This window comes from Pinus tabuliformis, chromosome Q (genome assembly GCF_031772625.1).
Source record: "Pinus tabuliformis cultivar Carrire ecotype Pingquan chromosome Q, CPIR1, whole genome shotgun sequence".
Lineage (NCBI taxonomy): Eukaryota > Viridiplantae > Streptophyta > Pinopsida > Pinales > Pinaceae > Pinus > Pinus tabuliformis.
Window position 1 is genome coordinate 1,324,488,485 of NC_142296.1, and position 19,671 is coordinate 1,324,508,155.

Consider the following 19,671-nt stretch of genomic DNA (forward strand, 5'->3'; position numbering starts at 1 on the left):
AAACCCAGACCACATCAAGACATCCCTAGGGTGCGAAAACCTGGTTCTAGTACCCTCGCATACTACCTCTAGTGAGACTTCAGTCTGCGCTCCGCGGACTGTTGCTGAAAGGGCTGGTAGTGTCGGGATTTGTTTGGCTAAACATTTTTGAACCTAGGTCAGGCCCCATTAAGCCAACAAATGGTTCTATCGCTGGGACCATGATCTGCCTAAGGGATGTCTAATGTCGGAACACCGGAACCATATGAAGAAAGAACTTGAAGATTGGTTGGATCAGAAGCTGCACGAGTTCGTAATACAGGAGAACAAAACTCCACAGATATATGAGAGAAGGTGGTTGGATCACTTCATATATACAAAAATCCACAAGGTCTTCTTCACGACATTCTCTTCAGAACTATATGATTGGATCGCGAGGCTAGCAGACAGCCAGGGAAGGTGCAAGCTTGATCAGCCGATAGTGTGGACTCCGAAGTTGGTGCATAGACTAGAGGCATCTGAAGTTAAGATCGCGCGGGCCGTAGATCATTGGCTGGATCGGATAATAGGAGGTTTTATCATTGAATTTGCGATAGACACAATTGTCAGCTACAATAAAGTAGAAAGATGTTTTATCAAAGGAACGCGAGGTAAGTACATCAAGTCTTTGAATACCTGGATTAAGATGATGTTGTGTGAAAAACGGGTGATGTGCATACATTAATGAGCGGAATGATGTGGAGCGGAAGGGTCTACAAAGGGATCGAAGGGTTAGGAAACAGTCCTTTAATTTCACTGCCACGAGCAAGTGAGGAAGAGTGTGCTTGGGTTTCTCCAAGGAGTGCGGCCAGTTTAGTTGGGCAGCGTATTCCACAGTTATCATCTCCGCTAACACCACCACTCCCATCACCTTCTTCACCTCCAACTTCACCCACTCCGCCTCCACCAAACCAGCAGTTTAGCATGGCGAGCGCGATCAAGTTTCCTGTATTCAGAGGAGTAGGAAATGAAGATCCCGATTAGTTTTGGTTTGTAGTAAGAGCAATGTGGGAAGCACACGGGGTTATGGATGATAACATTAAGAAGGCCAAATTGGTAAGTGCGCTATAGGATTGCGCTGACTTGGTATATCAAGCACTCGAATGATCATCCGAATGCCGGAATAGTAGAAATTCATATTGCATTGAACAAAGAATTTAGCCAACCAAAATCGGAGATGCAGTTGATCATCGAATTCAAGGAGATCGCGATGCTTCTAGGTGAAACCCCCTAGGATCTAGATCAAAGGCTGAAAAGTATGATCCACGAGGCTAATATGACAATTACGGATGCACAGCACCACACGTGGTTTGTGGCATATTTGACACCACACCTGAGGACGGAATTGTCGCAATAGAAGCTCTCAACCCAAGCAGAGGCATTGGAAATGGCGATGAGGTTGCACGAAACACCGATACAGGATCCGAGGTTGGGAGTCCAACAAATCCATGCGCAACTACAAAACCTATGCTTAGAGATGCAGAGTTTGAAGCAGGATAGGGCGCCCCGGCTAGAGGCACGCGAAGAAGTGTGGTGTATAAAATGTAAAGGCCAGGGTCACGATAAGGATCACTGTCCTGTATTTGCGAACTATTTGGCAGGAGGGGGACCGATGCCGTTGAGACCAGAGGTGCAAGCAGGATTGAGTGCATCTGACGCTCTCTGGTGCGTGATTTTTCAGGTGGGAGGAGAGCACGCAACGGAAAACTGTCACTTGTTGCAGAAATATACCCAGACTCCACAACAACTGTACTGTAATTTCTGTAGTTCAGTGGGTCACGATGAATGGACATGTCAGAGCTATGAGCTAATGATGGATAGGACCCCAGCTTATCGAATGCAGACAGAAATGCGAGGCCTAGATCAGCTACAACAATCATGCGGGGGGATTTCAAGGACAAGGTCGAGGATGAAGAGGAATGGGACCAGGACGAGGGCGTGGACAGTTAATCTGCTACAACTGTGGAGGACCTGGGCACTACGCATGAGACTGTACAAATCTGACTAGAATATGTTTTCCATATTGTTATCAGTTTGACCATGAAGCAGTAGATTGTCCAACGTTGATTGCACAGATGTGCGAGAAAGGGGTACTACAGCCTACTCCAACTCAAAATATCCAAATGATGAGGTTGGAACCATGCGAAGAAGACCCCAACGTGAATATGGTTCTTAGAGGTGGTGCGACTACAGGGGAAGATAGGGGAAAGAAACCCGAGGATGATACATGGGTTCGCAAGGCCCCTACAAAGGAATCTGAACTTGACTCGGAACGCGCAAAGGAAACGGTTATGGAAGCTAAGAAGAGCTTCGAGGAGGCCTCTACTTCAAGTAGTAAGGATCAACCAGAACTGGGAATGGATCCGTCTGTGCTTACTACCTTTTTAGAGACATGCATGAAGCTGCTACGAGACAATAAGGTAGTTAAAGGACTACAAGAGCTTATTGCTAGGTGCGCAAGGTCAGGGGAGCCGCATGTAGTTCGAAAAATGGGGAAGCATGCTCTGCGCACCGGACGGGAAATGCGGTTGATAGCGCAAATTAGTGAATATGAGATGGATCAAGTAATCTTAGACCTAGGTTCGAACGTGAACGTATTACCAAAGCATACTTGGGAACGCATGGGCAGGTCCACACTACAGTGGTCTCCTATTCAATTACGGATGGCGAACCAACAAAAGATCTTGCCCATGGGAAGATTGACAGGAGTAACAGTGGATATCGACGATGCGAGCACGCAGATAGATTTCGAGGTAATAGAGATTGTAGATGACAATAACCCTTACCCCGCATTACTATGAATAGACTGGGAAACGGATATGAATGGAGTCATCAACCTAAAGAAGCAGAAAATTATTTTCGAGAAAAAGTCCCTACGTGTGATAGTTCTGTGGGATCCTACCGAAGGAGAGCATTACACAGAACCTGTGCACGATGACGGAAGCGATGAGGAGTTAGATTGTATCTATAAAATAACCGCGCGAAACCAGGATTGGATAAATCCAACTGCAGATGAAAGGACCCCGTGGGAGCACATAGAATCCTTCCTTTCGGAGTCCGATGAAGAAGATGAGATATGGCACAATCGGTTGAGTGAAGTGACGATGCTAAATTGTAATATGATGATCAAATCACTACTTTGCGTATCCGCCCAGGCTCAAGTTCTACCAACATATGATGGACTGACAGTGGTAGACGAATTCTTGAGCAAGTTTGAGAGTGCAGTACCAGAGCACCATAGGTTCGATGCACTAAAGTGGGTGTTGCACACAACACCTACACGTTGGTGGGGAACACATGAAGGAAATTTTGAAAACTGGCGTGATTGCAGGAGGATGATGCAGCTAAGGTTTGGGAAGCCAGAACTATGAATAAATGAGAAATACGATGGACACGATAACCCGTGCATACACCTCACAAAATGGACCAAAGCCTATGGCGAAGATCCCCAGCCTGAATGGGTACACTTATTTTATCATACCCTAGATGTCATCCCAAGAAACTGGTATACTAAGACAAAACTTCGACATGGTACGGGCGAATGGGATATCTTGCGCGAAGGGTTTTTATTAACGTTCTTATTTGAAGACCAATGGATGGATACTATTGACGATGTGCTGCAAGTTGTGAAAGTCGCCATCTTCAAAATACCTCAGGAACCACAAGAAATAGTTCAACCAAAATGGTCACATCAGTTAAGCCATGTGCTAGAATGTTACAACATGCAAGTGGAGGATGATGATGATCACCCCCAAAACATTAACATTCTAGAAACAGAAGGGAGTCGCGAAATTCGAGGACCATCGATTGAGGACCTCGACATCACCGCGCCACTGAAAACGAAATAAGTGAACAATGGTATAGATGAGGAGCCGAAGTACGCAACCCTTGGGGACTATTGGGATGATGCCACGGTGGATAAGGTCGTCAAGTTACTTCGCAAATATCAAGACTTATTCCCGAGCAAAATAACAGAGTTAAAAGGAATCCTCGACGACCTAGGGATGATGAAGATAACTCTAAAACCGGAAAGAGAAGCCAGTTAAGCAGTGTCCTTATCGTTTGAATCCAAAGTATAAGGAAAAGGTCCATGAAGAATTGGACAAAATGCTCGTAGCAAGAATTATTGAACCCGTGGAAGAGTCTGACTGGGCGAGTCCTATGATAGTGCAGGAGAAAAAACAAAAGGGCAAAATTCGAATCTGCATGGACCTCCGAAAACTGAATGATGCCTGCATTCACGACCCATTCCTGACCCCTTTTACAGATGAAGTCCTGGAGAATGCTAGTGGACAAGAAGTGTACTCCTTCACAGATGGGTTCTCGGGGTACCATCAGATCAAGATCGCACCAGAAGATAGGAGCAAGACCACCTTTGCGATGGAATGGGGATGTTTTCAGGACATTGTTATGCCCTTTGGATTGAAAAACGTGCCAACGATATTTTTGCGCGTAGTAGTGGCCGCATTCAAGGAATTCATTCATAAGTTTTTGGAGGTTTATTTTGACGATTGGACTGCATTTGGGCTAGTCAATAAACATGTAGCGAGCTTACAGTTGATGGTGGATATGTGTCGACAACACCAGATTGCGCTGAACCTTAAGAAGTGTACATTCCTCGTCCCTTTTGGCAACTTGCTCGGCCATGTAGTCTATAGACAAGGCCTGATGGTGGACCCTGCGAAGATTGTTGTCATACTCAATCTAAAAGCGCCACACAGTGTCAAACAACTCCATACCACGTTGGGACACACTAGCTGCTATCGAAAGTTTATTAAGGGCTATGCACAAATCATGGCACCAATGGAACAGTTGTTGAAAAATGACACTACATATTGTTGGAATGATGACAGTAAAAAAATTCTGGAGATTCTCAAGGAAAAGATGGCATCCACTCCCATTTTGGTTTTCCCAAAATGGGACATTGAATTTCATGTACATGTTGATGTGTCGGGTATTACGCTGGGCACTGTACTCATGCAGGAAGGAGTGGAAGGCATTGATCACCCGATCGTGTTCGCAAGTCGACGATTGTCTAAAGCAGAAAAGAACTACTCCGCTGTAACTGAGCGTGAGGGATTGGCGATGGTATACACACTCCAGAAATACCGCCACTATCTCCTCGGTGGGTACTTTAAAATGTATACTGATCACTCTGCGTTGAAATACCTGGTGAACAAGCTTGTGTTGGGGGGGTGCATTTGTAGATTGTTGTTACTGTTTCAAGAATATGATTTCAAGGTCATCGTAAAGTTGGGACACCTAAACACAGGCCCAGATCACCTATCCCAAACTGAGAACGGTGAGCAACCAACAGATTTGGAGGAAGGACTACCTGATGCATAGCTCTATGCAGTACGCATCGCAGATGGCCACTTCGAGGATATAATCCACTTCTTAACCACAAGGACCGCGCTGCAGGGATATTCAGTTCAGCAGAAGAAAGAATTGGTGGTATGTGAGGCAGATTTTACTATTATCGCGGGGCATCTCTACAAAATGGGAAATGACTAAATATTACGAAGATATGTACTTGAATTTGAATGAGGACAGATTCTCGCAGAAGCACTTGGGGGGGGGGGTTGTAGGAGGAAATTATGCGGGATGGGCGACAACACAGAAGATTCTTCACGCCGAACTATGGTTGCCAACCCTACATCAAGACTCAAAAGCGTATTGTCGGGCCTATGACATATGTCAATGGACTGGGAGACCATCGCGAAGGGATGAGATGCCACTCAATCCACAGATGACGCTGCAACCATTTGAAAAATGGGCCATAGACTTTGTGGGGCCTATCACCCCTCAAGGGAAGATAGGTGCACGCTATATCATCACTGCGACAGAATACTTAACTAGATGGGCAAAAGCACAGTAGGTTAAGGACTGCACAACTACTACAGCTGCGAAAGTTTTATTTGAAAACATCTTGATGCAATTTGGATGCTCGAAGATTCTAATGAGTGACCGCGGAACACACTTCCTTAATGAAACTATCAGCGCACTTACTAAAGAATTCCAGGTGTATATCAGCAAAGCATGCCATACCATCCGCAAGCGAACGGGACCGTAGAAGCATTCAACAAGATTCTGGAGATTGTGTTGACCAAATTACGTAAAGCGCAACAAACTGATTGGGATTTAAGCATAACTGCCGTTTTATGGGCATACAAAACCACATGCAAAAAATTGATAGGGTAGACACCGTTTAGGTTAGTCTATGGCACAGAAGCTGTCATGCCAATGGAATACATTGTACCTAGTTTGCGGATAGCAGCGATGACAGGCATGGCCAACCTCGAAGCCTTGGAAAAGAGGCTCACGGAACTGGAAGAACTAGAGGAAGAACGATTTCTGGCAGGCTTCCATCAGCAGGTACAGAAACAATGCAAGAAAGTTTGGCATGATCCCCACATCAAGTTGCACACGTTCAAAGTCAATGATTTGGTCTTACTGTGTGATAGCAAGTTTGAGAAATTCCCTGGAAAGCTCTGAATGCATTGGTTGCGTCCATATGTAGTTAAAGAGGTCACAAATGGTGGCGTGGTCTAGCTCGGCAAGCTTAATGGGGAGCCCTTCCCAGGAAAGGTAAATGGAAGTTGCTTGAAGATCTACACGAGTGGGTCGGCTGCTTGAATAATCGACCGAAGTATAGTCTCAACACTTCAAGTAGTTGAAAGAAGGCGTGGGACTATAAATGAGTCTGCAGGAAAGCTGCGTGGAAACAGGGTTCCACGTAAGAAGCATTTATTACAGGAATCACGGTTGCGCATAAAGGGTAGCGCTGCTGCGCAGAAAGGTGGAAAAGTGACCATTGAGGTCACTGTTCATGACAAGATGGTTAATTTGAGGCACCAAGGAGCAAACGATAGGAATTTAAGACATGAAGTCAGTATTGGATTTGAAACGTTCTCCAGTCTGTATCGCATTAATGAACCAGAACAAGAGGGAACGGTTGAATTTGAATATTGGCCAGATTATAAATCAAAGTTGGTCACCCACCAATCAAACCATGGCACTATGAGACTTAAGTTATTGAGTTACCTGATAGATATGGACCCGTCCAACTTCGATGCTTTACAGGACCTTTGGGACTGCGTAATTCCGACAGCCGAAGTCGCCATGCCGAGCCCAATGCCATTGGTAAGAGACATACCACAAATTCCCAGATGGATAGCAGGACTGGTCCAAATATCGCCGTGAAACCTGTGGTCGGGTAAGCAATCTATGAAAGATAAGGGCGAGATGGTGAATCTTGGCATAAAAGACAGAAGGTCGTGGACAAGTGCAACGAAATTTGAAGATTGGGACCTCGTGGACCACAACATCTCTCTTGCAAAAATGCAACACAAGCTGCAATAGATATTGAGTATATGGGACCAGTGATTGCAAACTTGTTGCACTTGCACAAAGAGTTCATGGCTTTAGCATCTCAACTAGAGCTAAAATCCTATGAGGAGCCGCTTTGTGTTAACCGAGCATAGCAGAATGAGCATCATCGGTTAGGTGAATTAGTAGGGGCAATGGAGCAGGAGCTTGAAGAAGTATTGCAAGAAGAAAGGATGGAACAACGAAGCGCAGTACGTCACTCACAAGGATGGTGAACCACGAAGCCTTGGAAGCACGTCTTGTCACATTGACGAGTGACTTGGGACGAGTCACAATGATTGTGTTGGGGGCCTGATGAGCAGTGGATCCCCGCATAACGGTTTTGGGGTTTAAAGCCCACATTTTTGGGTATTGTATTGTAAAAGCTCCGCGAAGTGCGTAGAGCACGAATGGTAATGGGTCAAGTCTAAGGGTAGTCAGCCCTTAAATATTATAAATTAATCTAGAATGTGTCGGCCTACCCATGGTCCACAGACCATGGGAATGTATAAATAAGAGCAAGGATCTAAGTGTAAAAGACAGTTTTTGGGAAGAGAAGAATAAACAAGGGTGTTTGAAAGTGATAATAGATCTAAGTCTGTAAGTACAAGTTTGGGTTGTAATAGGAGATAGAGGCTCCGCAGCTGTGTGCACAGAGGCTTGGTAGAGTCCGCAGCTGTGTGCGCGGACCCCTGCAGCTGTGTGCACAGGGCAGGAAGTGGATTGTAACCGGATAAAGGCATTAATAAAGATAAGTTGATTTTGAAATATCGTGTATCTGTTCTAGATTCTGGTTTATGCATCTGTTCCTAATTTATGATTACGCGCATGTCTGTTTATGTTAAATAATAACTGAAAGAGCTGTACCTTCGTAAGTAACAAAAGATCTATAATAATATTAAGCACAGAAAAGGGTAAATTGCATTCACGCTTGACTAAGGTAGTTGCCCCGAGAAGACAGCTGCAACACAGCGTGTAGGATCGCTCTGTGCAAACCTAGACCACATCAAGACATCCATAGGGTGCAGAAACCTGGTTCCAGCACCCTCCTATACTACCTCGGGTGAGACTTTAGTCCGCGCTCTGTGGACTGTTGCCGAAAGGGTCGGTAGTGTCTAGATTTGTTTGGCTAAACATTTCTGAACCTGGGTCAGGCCCCATTAAGCCAACATCCTCATATCTTTTGACAGGGTAATACTGCTCCTTGATGGTGTCCTGGAATGAATTCCAAGTGGGTACGGTTGAAAACAATGAGCCCTTACTTTCATCCTTCTACTCGTAGTAGGTTTCCCACTAGTCCTTGACGTGGGGGGCTGCTTTGAGAAGAGCGAAAATAATCTTTTCCTGACTGGAAAAATCATGAACAAAAAATACCCTTCTAGTAGATTTAACCATTTATCTACGGCATCTGCGTCTATTTGACCCTCGAATATGGGGATTTAAAAATTAACTTGTACCTTAAAGGGTGTGGCATTTCGAGAGTAGCTGTTGGGAGCTGATGCATTGCCTCTGGGTAGCCGCTGAAGGATCTGGGTGAAGTTTTCCATCATTGTGTTCCTTTGACGCTCGAGGGCTTCTTCGAGCAATATTTTGATAGGATCTCCTGCCCCCTCGTCTTTCTTGTCTTCCGCCATGGGAGGCCATCGGGATTTGTAAGGCTGGTCTTGCAAAGGTTCGACCAGTTCAAGCCCTAACTCCTTATATCCCAACCTCGTTGGGGACATGCAAAGAAAAACAGAGGAAAAGTAGACCGCTATGATACCACTAATCTGGATTTAAGCAAGAACGCAATAAAGTACAGAAATAACAATAAACACAGAGATGCAGTGGAAATAATATTTCATTTCATTAATGTAAAATACTAAAATATGCTTACAAGCATAAATGAAAATAAACCACCTAGGGCGATGGTAGCTTATCTCTGAGAAGAGATGTGACATCTACATGCCTCTGAATTGTGTTACAATGAAGCTTGAAGGCCTATTTATTGTTGAGAAATAATGGAAAACCATAAACATCCAAAAACCTAACCCTAAAAGATGAAACGCCAAACTGTTGGCCCCGTTTGGGTAAATTGGTACATCAACTTCTCGGGGTTGTAACTTTGGCATACAATCTCCGTTTGACGCACACAATATCTCGTTAGAAAGATCCATCTGAGAAATACAACTTTGGGAAGAGAAACATCGATCCATGGACCCATGTTGCTCCCAGATTTCCCAAAAAACATCGTTTAGGGCCACAAAACGGCTCCGGAAGTTCAGGACCCGAAAAACTACTAAAAATAGTAAATTGTGTTACAATTAAGGAAATTGAAAAACTGAAAGAGACAGTTGTGGGGGTCCAAGTGGGATAGGTGGGTGGCCACTGGTGAGCTCCAGTATTTGCTACAACTCCTGGGGCTTCCTGTCTCTCATTTTATCAACCCGGTAGTTCGTACAAACTTGGAAGCGACGGTGCTGTATGCACAAGTACTAGCTCTTGTCGCAGCTGTCACTTGGTCAGCTGGCACAAGTCCGCTAGGGCTCAAGCCAACTTCTATAGGCTCACAGAAGAAGATTTATCAATGATGGACGAAAGCTAACTCAGAGAAAACTACTCTACTTGGCGAAAATGATCTGAAAGCAAATCAAAGCATGTAAACCTAGGAAACCCTAATTTAACTAGTCTAACCTCTATACTGCAAGGAATGTGAAGGAAACTTCTACCAATGCTGCTGTTACCTCTAATAAGTGGAAATGCATGGATCTAAGCTGTTTGCATCATAAAAGACATGTTTTTGTATTTTCCCTTTAAATGTGTGGAATGATTGTGATTGTGTGCTAATTAGGGTTTGGTTGTGCAGATGGGATGGAGAAGGAAGGAAAGCGTGGGACAGGTTGGGAAGGCTAGGGGAGGTCCCTAAGGATCCTTAGCATCCATCCACAGAGGTTCCTCGCATTCAGATGCTCAGCAACCGAGAGAGTGGCCTCCTACAGGATGGCTGTGGAGGATCCTACAGGATACTCTGTTTTCTACAGGATGTCTACAAATGGCTACAGGATGACCTACTGTGAGTGGTTGGAGTGATGGAGGAGTAATGGAATGGTAGGGGGAGATATGCAAGGTGGGGATGAGGCTAGTGATGGATGTAGAAGTGAAGGAATGGGATAGGGAGTGAATGTAGGGAGTAGGTTGGAAGATGGAGGACTAGGTCAACAACGAGGGCTAGAGAATGGAGCTATGCGAGGAGTGAAAGTCTTTGGAGAGATAGCAGAGCGGAGTGAAGGTCGAGAAGATGTGTGTGCATGTGTGATCAAGGTGGAGGAGAAGGTAATGGGCCGAGAGGGAGAAGTGTAAATGTAACAAATGCTTATGACTATTATCAAACCGAAAGTGCATCAACCTAACTACCTGTGCTCATAATTCAATGATCAACAATCAAAAACACGAAGGAGAATGTGCATGAAGCTGTGGTAAAGGAGTGCAGTGCATGAGTGGATGACAAGGAAGCATCTAACGTAACAGTGACTGTATTGCAGCAATCATCAAGTGAAGAAATGCGTGTTTTTGGTGGCTAGCTATGGGCTGCACCCCAATCTTCAAGAAAGATGGCAGTGAGTCCTAACAGCCTTTTTGTTGGAGCTCCAAGAGATTTATTCTACCAACCTATCAAACTTGAATACTGAAAGCAAAGCATCATACCAGTCCTATCTATGTTAATGAAAACAATTAAACTAACAAGCTGGAAATCCGAATTGCATAGGAAACTAAACAAACTCAAGTGCTGGAACTAATGGTAAATGCATTACAACATTGAGGAGGTCTATGGCTCTCAGGTTGGGCCCTAACCTGAGAGCTATAGCTCCTTGAGAAAACTCAGAACTAACTCAAAAGTGGCCTTCTTTATTCATAATCTGATAACATGCCAAATTGGCTTACAAAAGAGAACGAAACTTGAGCTGTGCTCCAAAATTACAATAGTAATACGAGAGTTTCAACAACCTAACCAAGGCTAAGGCTTCTATACTTATACAAAACGATGCTCCAACAAGTATCCATGATTCTAGGAGCTCGGTTGTTCAATCTATAGTTTAACTGTTGATCCTGTAGGATGATCATAAATGCTGTTTCCTGTAGAGCAGTTTTGAACTGCTGTTCCTGTAGAACAGCTGGCCGTGTATTAAGCTCGAAGGGAGGATGGAGTGGGGCTCGGAGTTCTTGGTGAGGATCACGAGGAATGTCCCCCAAGACCGTGGACAACCTCTCCTTACGTCAGCAATGCCAACTCGTTGTCTCCTTGCCACCTTTTCGTTGTCTTTTGCTCCCTTTTAATGCCAAAACCTGGAATCACAATGCATTAGCTACGTAGATAAAGTGCCTATCCTCTCTCCTACAAACAACATGAATAAACTAAGAAGTGTATGCATAAACAATAAAAATGAATGGTTTGAGCAAGCAAAATAGGCCAAAAATGAGCCCAAATTGTACCAAAATTGGGGCTCATCAGCCACCAACATCCACATGGATCATCGCAGGACACTTTGGCGTGGAGAAAATTGTGGCCATACTGTAAAATTATTTTTATTAGCTAAATCTCGTTGGAAAATACATCATATTCTACATTGCCTGTGCCATTACCAAGCCAACTCTTAAGAAGCAAGGCTTTTATACTCCTTTGCCTACTCCTAACCGGCCTTGGGAATCCATCTCCATGGAATGTATGTCTGGACTTCCTTCTACCAAACATGGAAACGACTGTGTGTTTGTGGTCATCGACAAATTTTCTAAGATGACCATATTGGTTACCTGCAAGAAGAGAATCACAACAGAGGCCATTGTCAGAATATTCTTTGAACGAGTGTGGGTACATTTTGGGATCCCGCATACCATTATATCAGATCAGGATAGCAGGTTCCTAAGCACGTTTCGGTCAAGCCTTTGGTCATTTTTGGACACCAAGCTCACCAAGTCTACTACATTCCACCCCTAGACTGATGGTCAGACATAGGTCATCAACATGATGGTTGTGCACATATTACGCATGTACAAATCTAACAATTTGTGGGCATGTGATTAGAGTCTTCTGTATGCATGACACAACTATAACAGAGTTCTCCATAGCTCAACTGGCCACAACCCCTTTGAAGTGGGCCCAGGATTTCAACCATTATGTCCCCTTGATGTTGCACTGCCTTTTGCAATTACATAGGAAGAATTTTCCCATGTTCAGTCTGAATCTGATAAATCCACCAAGTTTATTGAGTGCATTCAGCACAACTGCCAGTTGGTTCACGACCTCCTGGAGAACACTAATGCAAAATACAAACAATGACATGATCAACACGGGTGCCCCATAAGTTTCAGGTGGGCGATAAATTTTGGTTACATCTATAGAAAGAGTGCCTCGTTGAAGCCCATCGTAAGCTTTGACCACTATGATATGGGGCTTACACCATCACCAAGGCTTTGGGAGACAACACTTTCGAGCTCAATATCCCCCCATTCCTTATATTTGACCTTGTATTCAATGTGGATCGCCTTCGGCCATACTTTCCACCATTGTTGAGTATTTAACACCAACAAAGCTCAACTCGCACTGCATTGAACATGACGAAACTTATCAGATCATGGACATATATATCGAGAACACTTACTAGCAGAAGATCCAATTATATCGGGTTGTCAAAGCTAACCAACTCCTACACCAAGACATGTGGCTCACCAAGGGCCAAGTTCAGCAGAAGTTTCCCCATCTCATGGAGGCACTCAACACAACGGGGACCATTGCTTCATGAGGGGGAGGAATGATGTAGCCGGATATTAGTGATCAACCACCTATTCCACTTGTACCCCCACTATTGGTTCTTTTAGTTTCCTTAATTGTAGCACAATTTACTATTTTTGGCAGTTTTTCGGGCCCTGAACTTCCTGAGCTGTTTCGAGGCCCTAAACGAAATTGTTTTGGAAAACGGGAAAAATTCTAGTCTGTAACATTGGTTTATAATAAAAAATTTTATTCCTTGGATTGACCTTTCTAACGACGTATCCTGCATGTCAAATAGAGATCGTATGCCAAAGTTGCGACCCTGGGAATTTGATATACCAATTTACCCCAACAAGGCCCACAAACTTTTGTCATTTCATCTCCTAGGGTTGGGTTTTTGGATGTTTATGGTTTTCCATTGTTTCTCAATAATAAATAACTCTTCGATCCTCATTGTAACATAGTTTAAAAGGCATGTAGCTGCCACATCTCTTTCTAGAGATAAGTACCATTGTCTGAGCTAGTTTATTTCCTTTATGCATGTAAACAATTTTTAGTACTTTATTAGTAATGAATTGAAGTTTTGTTTTCATTGTACCTTTATTTTTTTGTTCATATATGTATTCCATTTCATTCTTGCATAAATTTGGATCAATTGTTCCTAAGGCTTGGTGGCTAGCCTAGGAAAGAGTGTCCTAATGTGACTCCATTTACTTAACTTTGTAGGAAATAAAGTTAAAGTGAGTTTATAAGGCATAAAGTCATATGGTGACTTTATAAACATAAAGTGGCTATAAGAGAAATACAGTCATAAAGTCAAACAATACCTTTTACGTAATAAATGAAAAGGAGATAAAATGAAAAGGTGTCTCATGCCAGGTCAATGAGAGATTAGATCTCCACCCTTGATCTAATTGGCTAATATCTAATCTCAAACATTAGATCTTTGGGTTAGGTATCTCTTCTTAATGAGAAAACAAATGGGAAAAAGGATAATGGGAGAAGGCACCATTTGAACATTTTCTTCAGAGAATTGGAGAGAAGGAGAAAAGGAGGTTGAAAGGAAAAAGTTAGCACAGGAAGGAGAGCATGACAAGACAAGAGCAATGAAAAACAATATGAATTTCAAGGTAACCCCCAGCAAACTTCCACTTTACTAGCATAAATTTTGAGGGTAGTAATTGCAGACTGAAGTTGCACGATTTTTGAGGGGCTCATGCAGGAAAATAAAAAAGTTGTAGAATTTTTATTGTGTTGTTAGAGTATTAATCTCAAGAATGAAATTTGAGGTACTATTGCACAAATTTAGATAAGTTTTGGATGTGATTTTTAAGGGTTTTATAGAGTTGTCAGAGCTACTATAGTTGCATGAAAATCGAGAAAGTCTGGGTAGAAATTTGAGGGGTTATTTTTCATGAGATTTGAGGGTAGTGACAACAACATTTCTTAGTGCCAGGAAATATTGAAGTTAGCACAAATTTCTAAGCAAGAGGGAACAAGAATTGAGGAGAAAATACAACATAGCTTCCAAGGAATTTTGAGCATGAATATAAGGAGATAAGTTCATTGTACTTACTGTCATTAACTATTATATAAATTCTCTGCTAATAAATAAAATATCCCCCTCTCTCTCGCTAGTTCTCCCTTCAAGGTTTTTCGAGGGTTATTGGACCAAAAAAATCATTATGTTAAATTTGTGTGACTATTGCATTTATTCTCAACGAAAGTGAAAGAGTAGAGTAGGCTTATGTGTTTCATGCTTTAGAAAATATTCATGTTTAAAAATAAGGACATGAATCTATGTTGGGTTGGGAATTAAACTGATGTGATTCCTAAAACTTGAAACTGGGTTGGGCCTACTATTTTCTACATGATATCAGAGTAGTAGTCAGCAATCTAATGACAAACATTGAGAAACAATGACCAAATAGTGAGAAACGATGACTAAGCAAGAATCTTAAACATGGTTGTGTGGTTGAGAGGGAGTTGAGTTTACCCCTGGGACAAATCTGTGTTGGGTTGTGGAAGTCATGAGAACAAGGTTGAGGGTGGAAGATGGCTGAGTGGGGATGAAAATTTTATCCCATGGAAGGAGAGGTTTGTGCTGGTGCTTCAGTAGTTTGAACTATGGGATATTGTAGAGATTATGGTATATACCCCCACTAATCCAATACTACTCGTTGATTTCAACAAGAGGAATGTGAGAACCAAAAGACTCCTTCTACATGTTATTAATGACACTTTATTCCCCATGTTTCGAGGAATACTTATGATTTTGAGATGTGGGAAGCCTTAATTAAACTTTTCCAAAGCACCAATGAGAACATGAAGATGGTGTTGAGGGAAAAACTGGGGCAAACCAAGATGACTAAAACCGAAATTGTATCCTCATACATCACTAGGGTCACCTCAATAAGAGATGAGTTGGCAGTCGTGGGTGAAACCATCTCTAATGAGTAGTTGATTAGATCAGCCATGAGTAGTTTTACACCGAGTTGGGATGCCTTCATTGATGGAATAGTTTCCCAGGCAAATATTCTAGATTGGGGAAAAATGTGGGATGATTTCCATTAAGAGGAGATAAGATGAAATGCCAAGAGTGGTGGGCAGTGTGGTGGAAAAGATGAGGAGAATGTGGCCCTAGTAGAAAAGGGAAAGAAGAAGGCCAAGAAGGGTTCGAGGGAGGCCAAACATAAGAGTAAACATAAGGAGAAGGATATGATAAAAGTGAGATGCTTTGCTTGTCAGAATATGGGACATTATGTAGTGATGTTTCCCAATAAGAAGGGTGTTACAGTTAGCCAAAGTGGATGAGTTTTCCACCAGATTTGACTGGGTGTTTTCCTTGGTTGTTAGTCTTTCCATGAGTGTCACATCCTCTAGTGTCTACTACACTGAAAGTGGAGAATCATGTCACATGGTAGGGGTTAGGGAGAATTTTACAAGTTTTACAGAGAGGGTTATGGATCTGGAGGTGTTTCTTGGAGGTGACTCCATGGTTAGAGTAGTTTATGTTGGGACTGTGTCCTTTTATACGGAGTCACAACATCCCTTGAAAGTAATAAAGGTCTTAAATTTTCCAGGGCTAAAGAATAACTTTATGTAAGTGTCCACGATTGAGGAAAAGGGATATGAGGTGGTGTTCTAAGGTATGGACAGGTTCTTATGTATCCCAAGGTATCTAGTATCACTTATTCCAGATTGATTAGAGTCTTACATGGGAAACTTCATAGTTTCATGTTTCAACCTACTAGAGTGTTTGTTTCAAACATTAGTAGCAATGATCTATGTGAGTTGTGGCACAGGAGGATGGCCCACTTGCACCATGGGTATATGAGAGTATTAAGGCATATTGTCACATGATTTCCAAAGTTCAATATAGATTATTGGGATGTGTATAGGGGGTATGCTTTGGGAAAGTATACCGAGACATATTTCAAAAGCAATGATAGTAGGGTAGGTGGGATACTTGAATTTATTCACTCTTATGTGTGTGGTCTGATGTCTTCCTTATCATTAAGAAAATGTGAGTACTATGTCACTTTTATTGATGTATATTCCAGGAAGACCTGGATTTATTTCATGAAGACCAGGGATGAGGTCTTCAAGAGGTTTTAAGAGTTAAAAAATCTTGTGGAGAACCAAACAAGGAAGAAGATCAAGGTGTTGTAGTTCAACAATGGGGCGAGTATACCTCCAATGAGATGAAGGATTTCTATGCTAGAGTGGGCATCAAGAGGGAGTGGATAGTTCCTTACACCCCACAACAAAATGGGGTTGCAAAGAGGAAGATCAAGGCCATAGTGGGAGTAGAAAGAGCCATGCTCCATGATCATGGGATACCATTCCTTCAATGATTTAAGGCATCCAACATTGTAGTGTATCTGCAGAACAAGAGCCCACACAAAGTGTTGGGAACAAGAATCTTGAGGAGGATTTTTCTTGGAAGAAGCTTCAGATTGGGCACTTTAGAATTTTTGGGTGCTTGACATATTCACATGTCCCTAAGGAGTAGAGGAAAAAGCTAGAACTAATAGCCGATAAGGGAATTTTTGTGGGGTATAAAAAGAACTCCAAGGCCTACCACATATATATTCTTGCACAGAGGAAGGTTGTTGTGAGGCAGGACAAGAGATTTGAGGAGAAGAGAGACTTGAGGAGGTCACGAGATATAGATCATGTAGAGAAATAGTCTCCTTAGTAGGGGAGTCCATCACAGGGTATGGGACCATCATGTACATGTTCACATGGGTCTAGAGGATCACAGGCTTCAGAGGTGACAAGTCCACTGGTTACAAGGTCACAGGGTACAGGTTCCCCACCAACCACATGGGCATCATCATCATGGGTTCATAACTTAGAGGAGGAAATTTCCAACCTAATGTTGGAGGTTACTTCAGGGAAGAAGAAGCCAAGATGGCTTTGTAATACCTTGCACAAAGCCGAAGAGACAATGTGAAATCCCAAGTGGTCAGTTAGGGAGAGCATACCACCAAAGAGAATTGGTGGCTATTTGGATATGGTGAGTAGCATTGTATATACCAAGCCATCTAGTTATGAGGTGGTTGTAGGTCAAACGGTATGGTGGGATGCCATGGTGGAAGAGTATGCTTCAATCATGAAGAATGATGGGTCAGAGATAGTGCCAAGACCTAAGCAGAAATCAATGGTGACTTCTAAGTGGCTCCACAAGATCAAGTATGTTATGAATAGAAGCATTAAGAAGTTTAAAGCTTGATTTGTGGCAAGTGGGTTTTCACAAGTAGAGGGAGTTGACTATGAGGAGACCTTTACACCAGTAGCTCGATACACTTTGATTAGACCAGTGATCTTCATTGTAATAGAGATGGGTTGGAAGATCCACTAGATAGATGTGAAGATTGTTTTTCTCAATGGGATCATATAGGAGGAGGTTTACATTGAGCAAACACAAGGCTTCAAGGTGCATGGGAGGGACTCTCATCTATGTAGATTGAAGTAGGCACCGATATCATGGTATTCATGGATTATTTCCTACTTGCAATAGATGGTTTTTGAGAAGAGTGATGTAGATCCGAGCCTATATTACATTGTGGTTGGCGGGGATCCGCTCATTCTTGTACTAAATGTTAACGATTTTTTTATTACAAGAGGGGAGAGACTCATTGGTCACTTTAAGAGAGACATTGCTTCAGAGTTCGAGATCACTGATATAGGATTGATACACTATTTTTTGGGGTTGAGGTTTGGTAGGAGGATGGGCATATCTTCTTGGGATAGGGAAAGTATGTAGTGGACATACTGAGGAGATTTACTATGGAGGACTATAGGCCCATGGCCATGTCTATGATTACCAACTAGAAGAAGTTGCATGCTTCTGATTCCAATTTGGTATATACATCTTTATATTGTTAGTTGATCAATTCATTGATGTATTTGGCCACTACTAGACCAGATATTTGTTTCATAGTCAACACATTGAGTGAGTTTATGGTGAAGCCCAGGAGGGAGCATTGGGTGGCTATGAAACATGTGTTGTGGTACCTATAAGGTACAATGGATTATCGTTTGGACTACATTCAAGGGGATGCAATCAGACCTATAGGCTAAATAGACTCAAATTGGGTAGGATGTGTTGGTGACAAGAGGAGCACATCGAAGTGTTGGTTTAGGTTGGGTTTGAAAGCAATGTCTACATGGTTCAAGAGGAAGCAGTAGTCAGTAGCATTTATTTTTGTTGAGGTAGAGTATATGGCAGCTAGTTAGGCTAGTTGTGAGGCCATTTGACTTCACAAGATGTTTGTGTTTTTATTTCGTTGGGTGTTGAGGCATATGGTGATCTATTGCGTTAATCATAGTTTTGTTAAACTCATGGAGAATCTAGTATTTCATCATAGGTCAAAATACATAGTGATCATATACCACTTCATCTGTGACTATTTTCAAAGAGGAGCAGTACAACTTGAGTATTTATCTACTAATGAGTAGGTCATCGACATTCTCACCAAGTCCTTTCCAAGGGGCAAGCATGTTTACTTTAGAGATAAGATGGGAGTGGTGAGAAACACTTTCCTCTGTAAGAGGGAGAATTAGAAAACGAGTACCAAGGACAAGTGTTCTTGAGGCTTGGTGTCTAGCCTAGGGAATATTGTCCTAATGTGACCCCCTTTACTTAAATTTATGGGAAATAAAGTTAAAGTGAGTTTATAAGCCATAAAGTCACAAAGTGATTTTATTAACATAAAGTGACTTTAAGAAAAATAAAGTCATAAAGTAACATTATAGACATAAAGTACCTTTTGAGTAATTAATGAAAAGGGGACTAAGGGAAAAAGGCATCTCATGGGCCAATGAGAGATTGGATCTCCACCTTTGATTTAATTGGATAAGATCTAATATTAGCCATTAGATCTTAGGGTTAGGTCTCTCTTCATAATGAAAGAACAAAAGGGGAGAAGACGACATTTGGACATTTTCTTCATGAGAATTGGAGAGGAGCAAAAGAGGTTAAGAGGAAAAAGTTAGCAGAGGAAGGAGAGTACAAAAAGTACGGGAGAAAG

The 19,671-nt window shown here is 42.4% G+C and overlaps 1 protein-coding gene across 1 annotated transcript in view; it reads left to right on the plus strand.

The window, feature by feature from the left end:
• The first annotated feature begins 2,183 nt into the window (after nucleotides 1-2,183).
• The window catches only part of LOC149224722 (uncharacterized), a 92,940-nt gene continuing 75,452 nt past the window's right edge, over nucleotides 2,184-19,671 (plus strand). Inside the window, exons 1-2 of the mRNA XM_089388264.1 lie at nucleotides 2,184-2,306; nucleotides 5,002-5,143. Of these exons, the coding sequence (XP_089244390.1) occupies nucleotides 2,184-2,306; nucleotides 5,002-5,143 (265 nt within the window). The remainder of the gene's footprint in view (nucleotides 2,307-5,001; nucleotides 5,144-19,671) is intronic.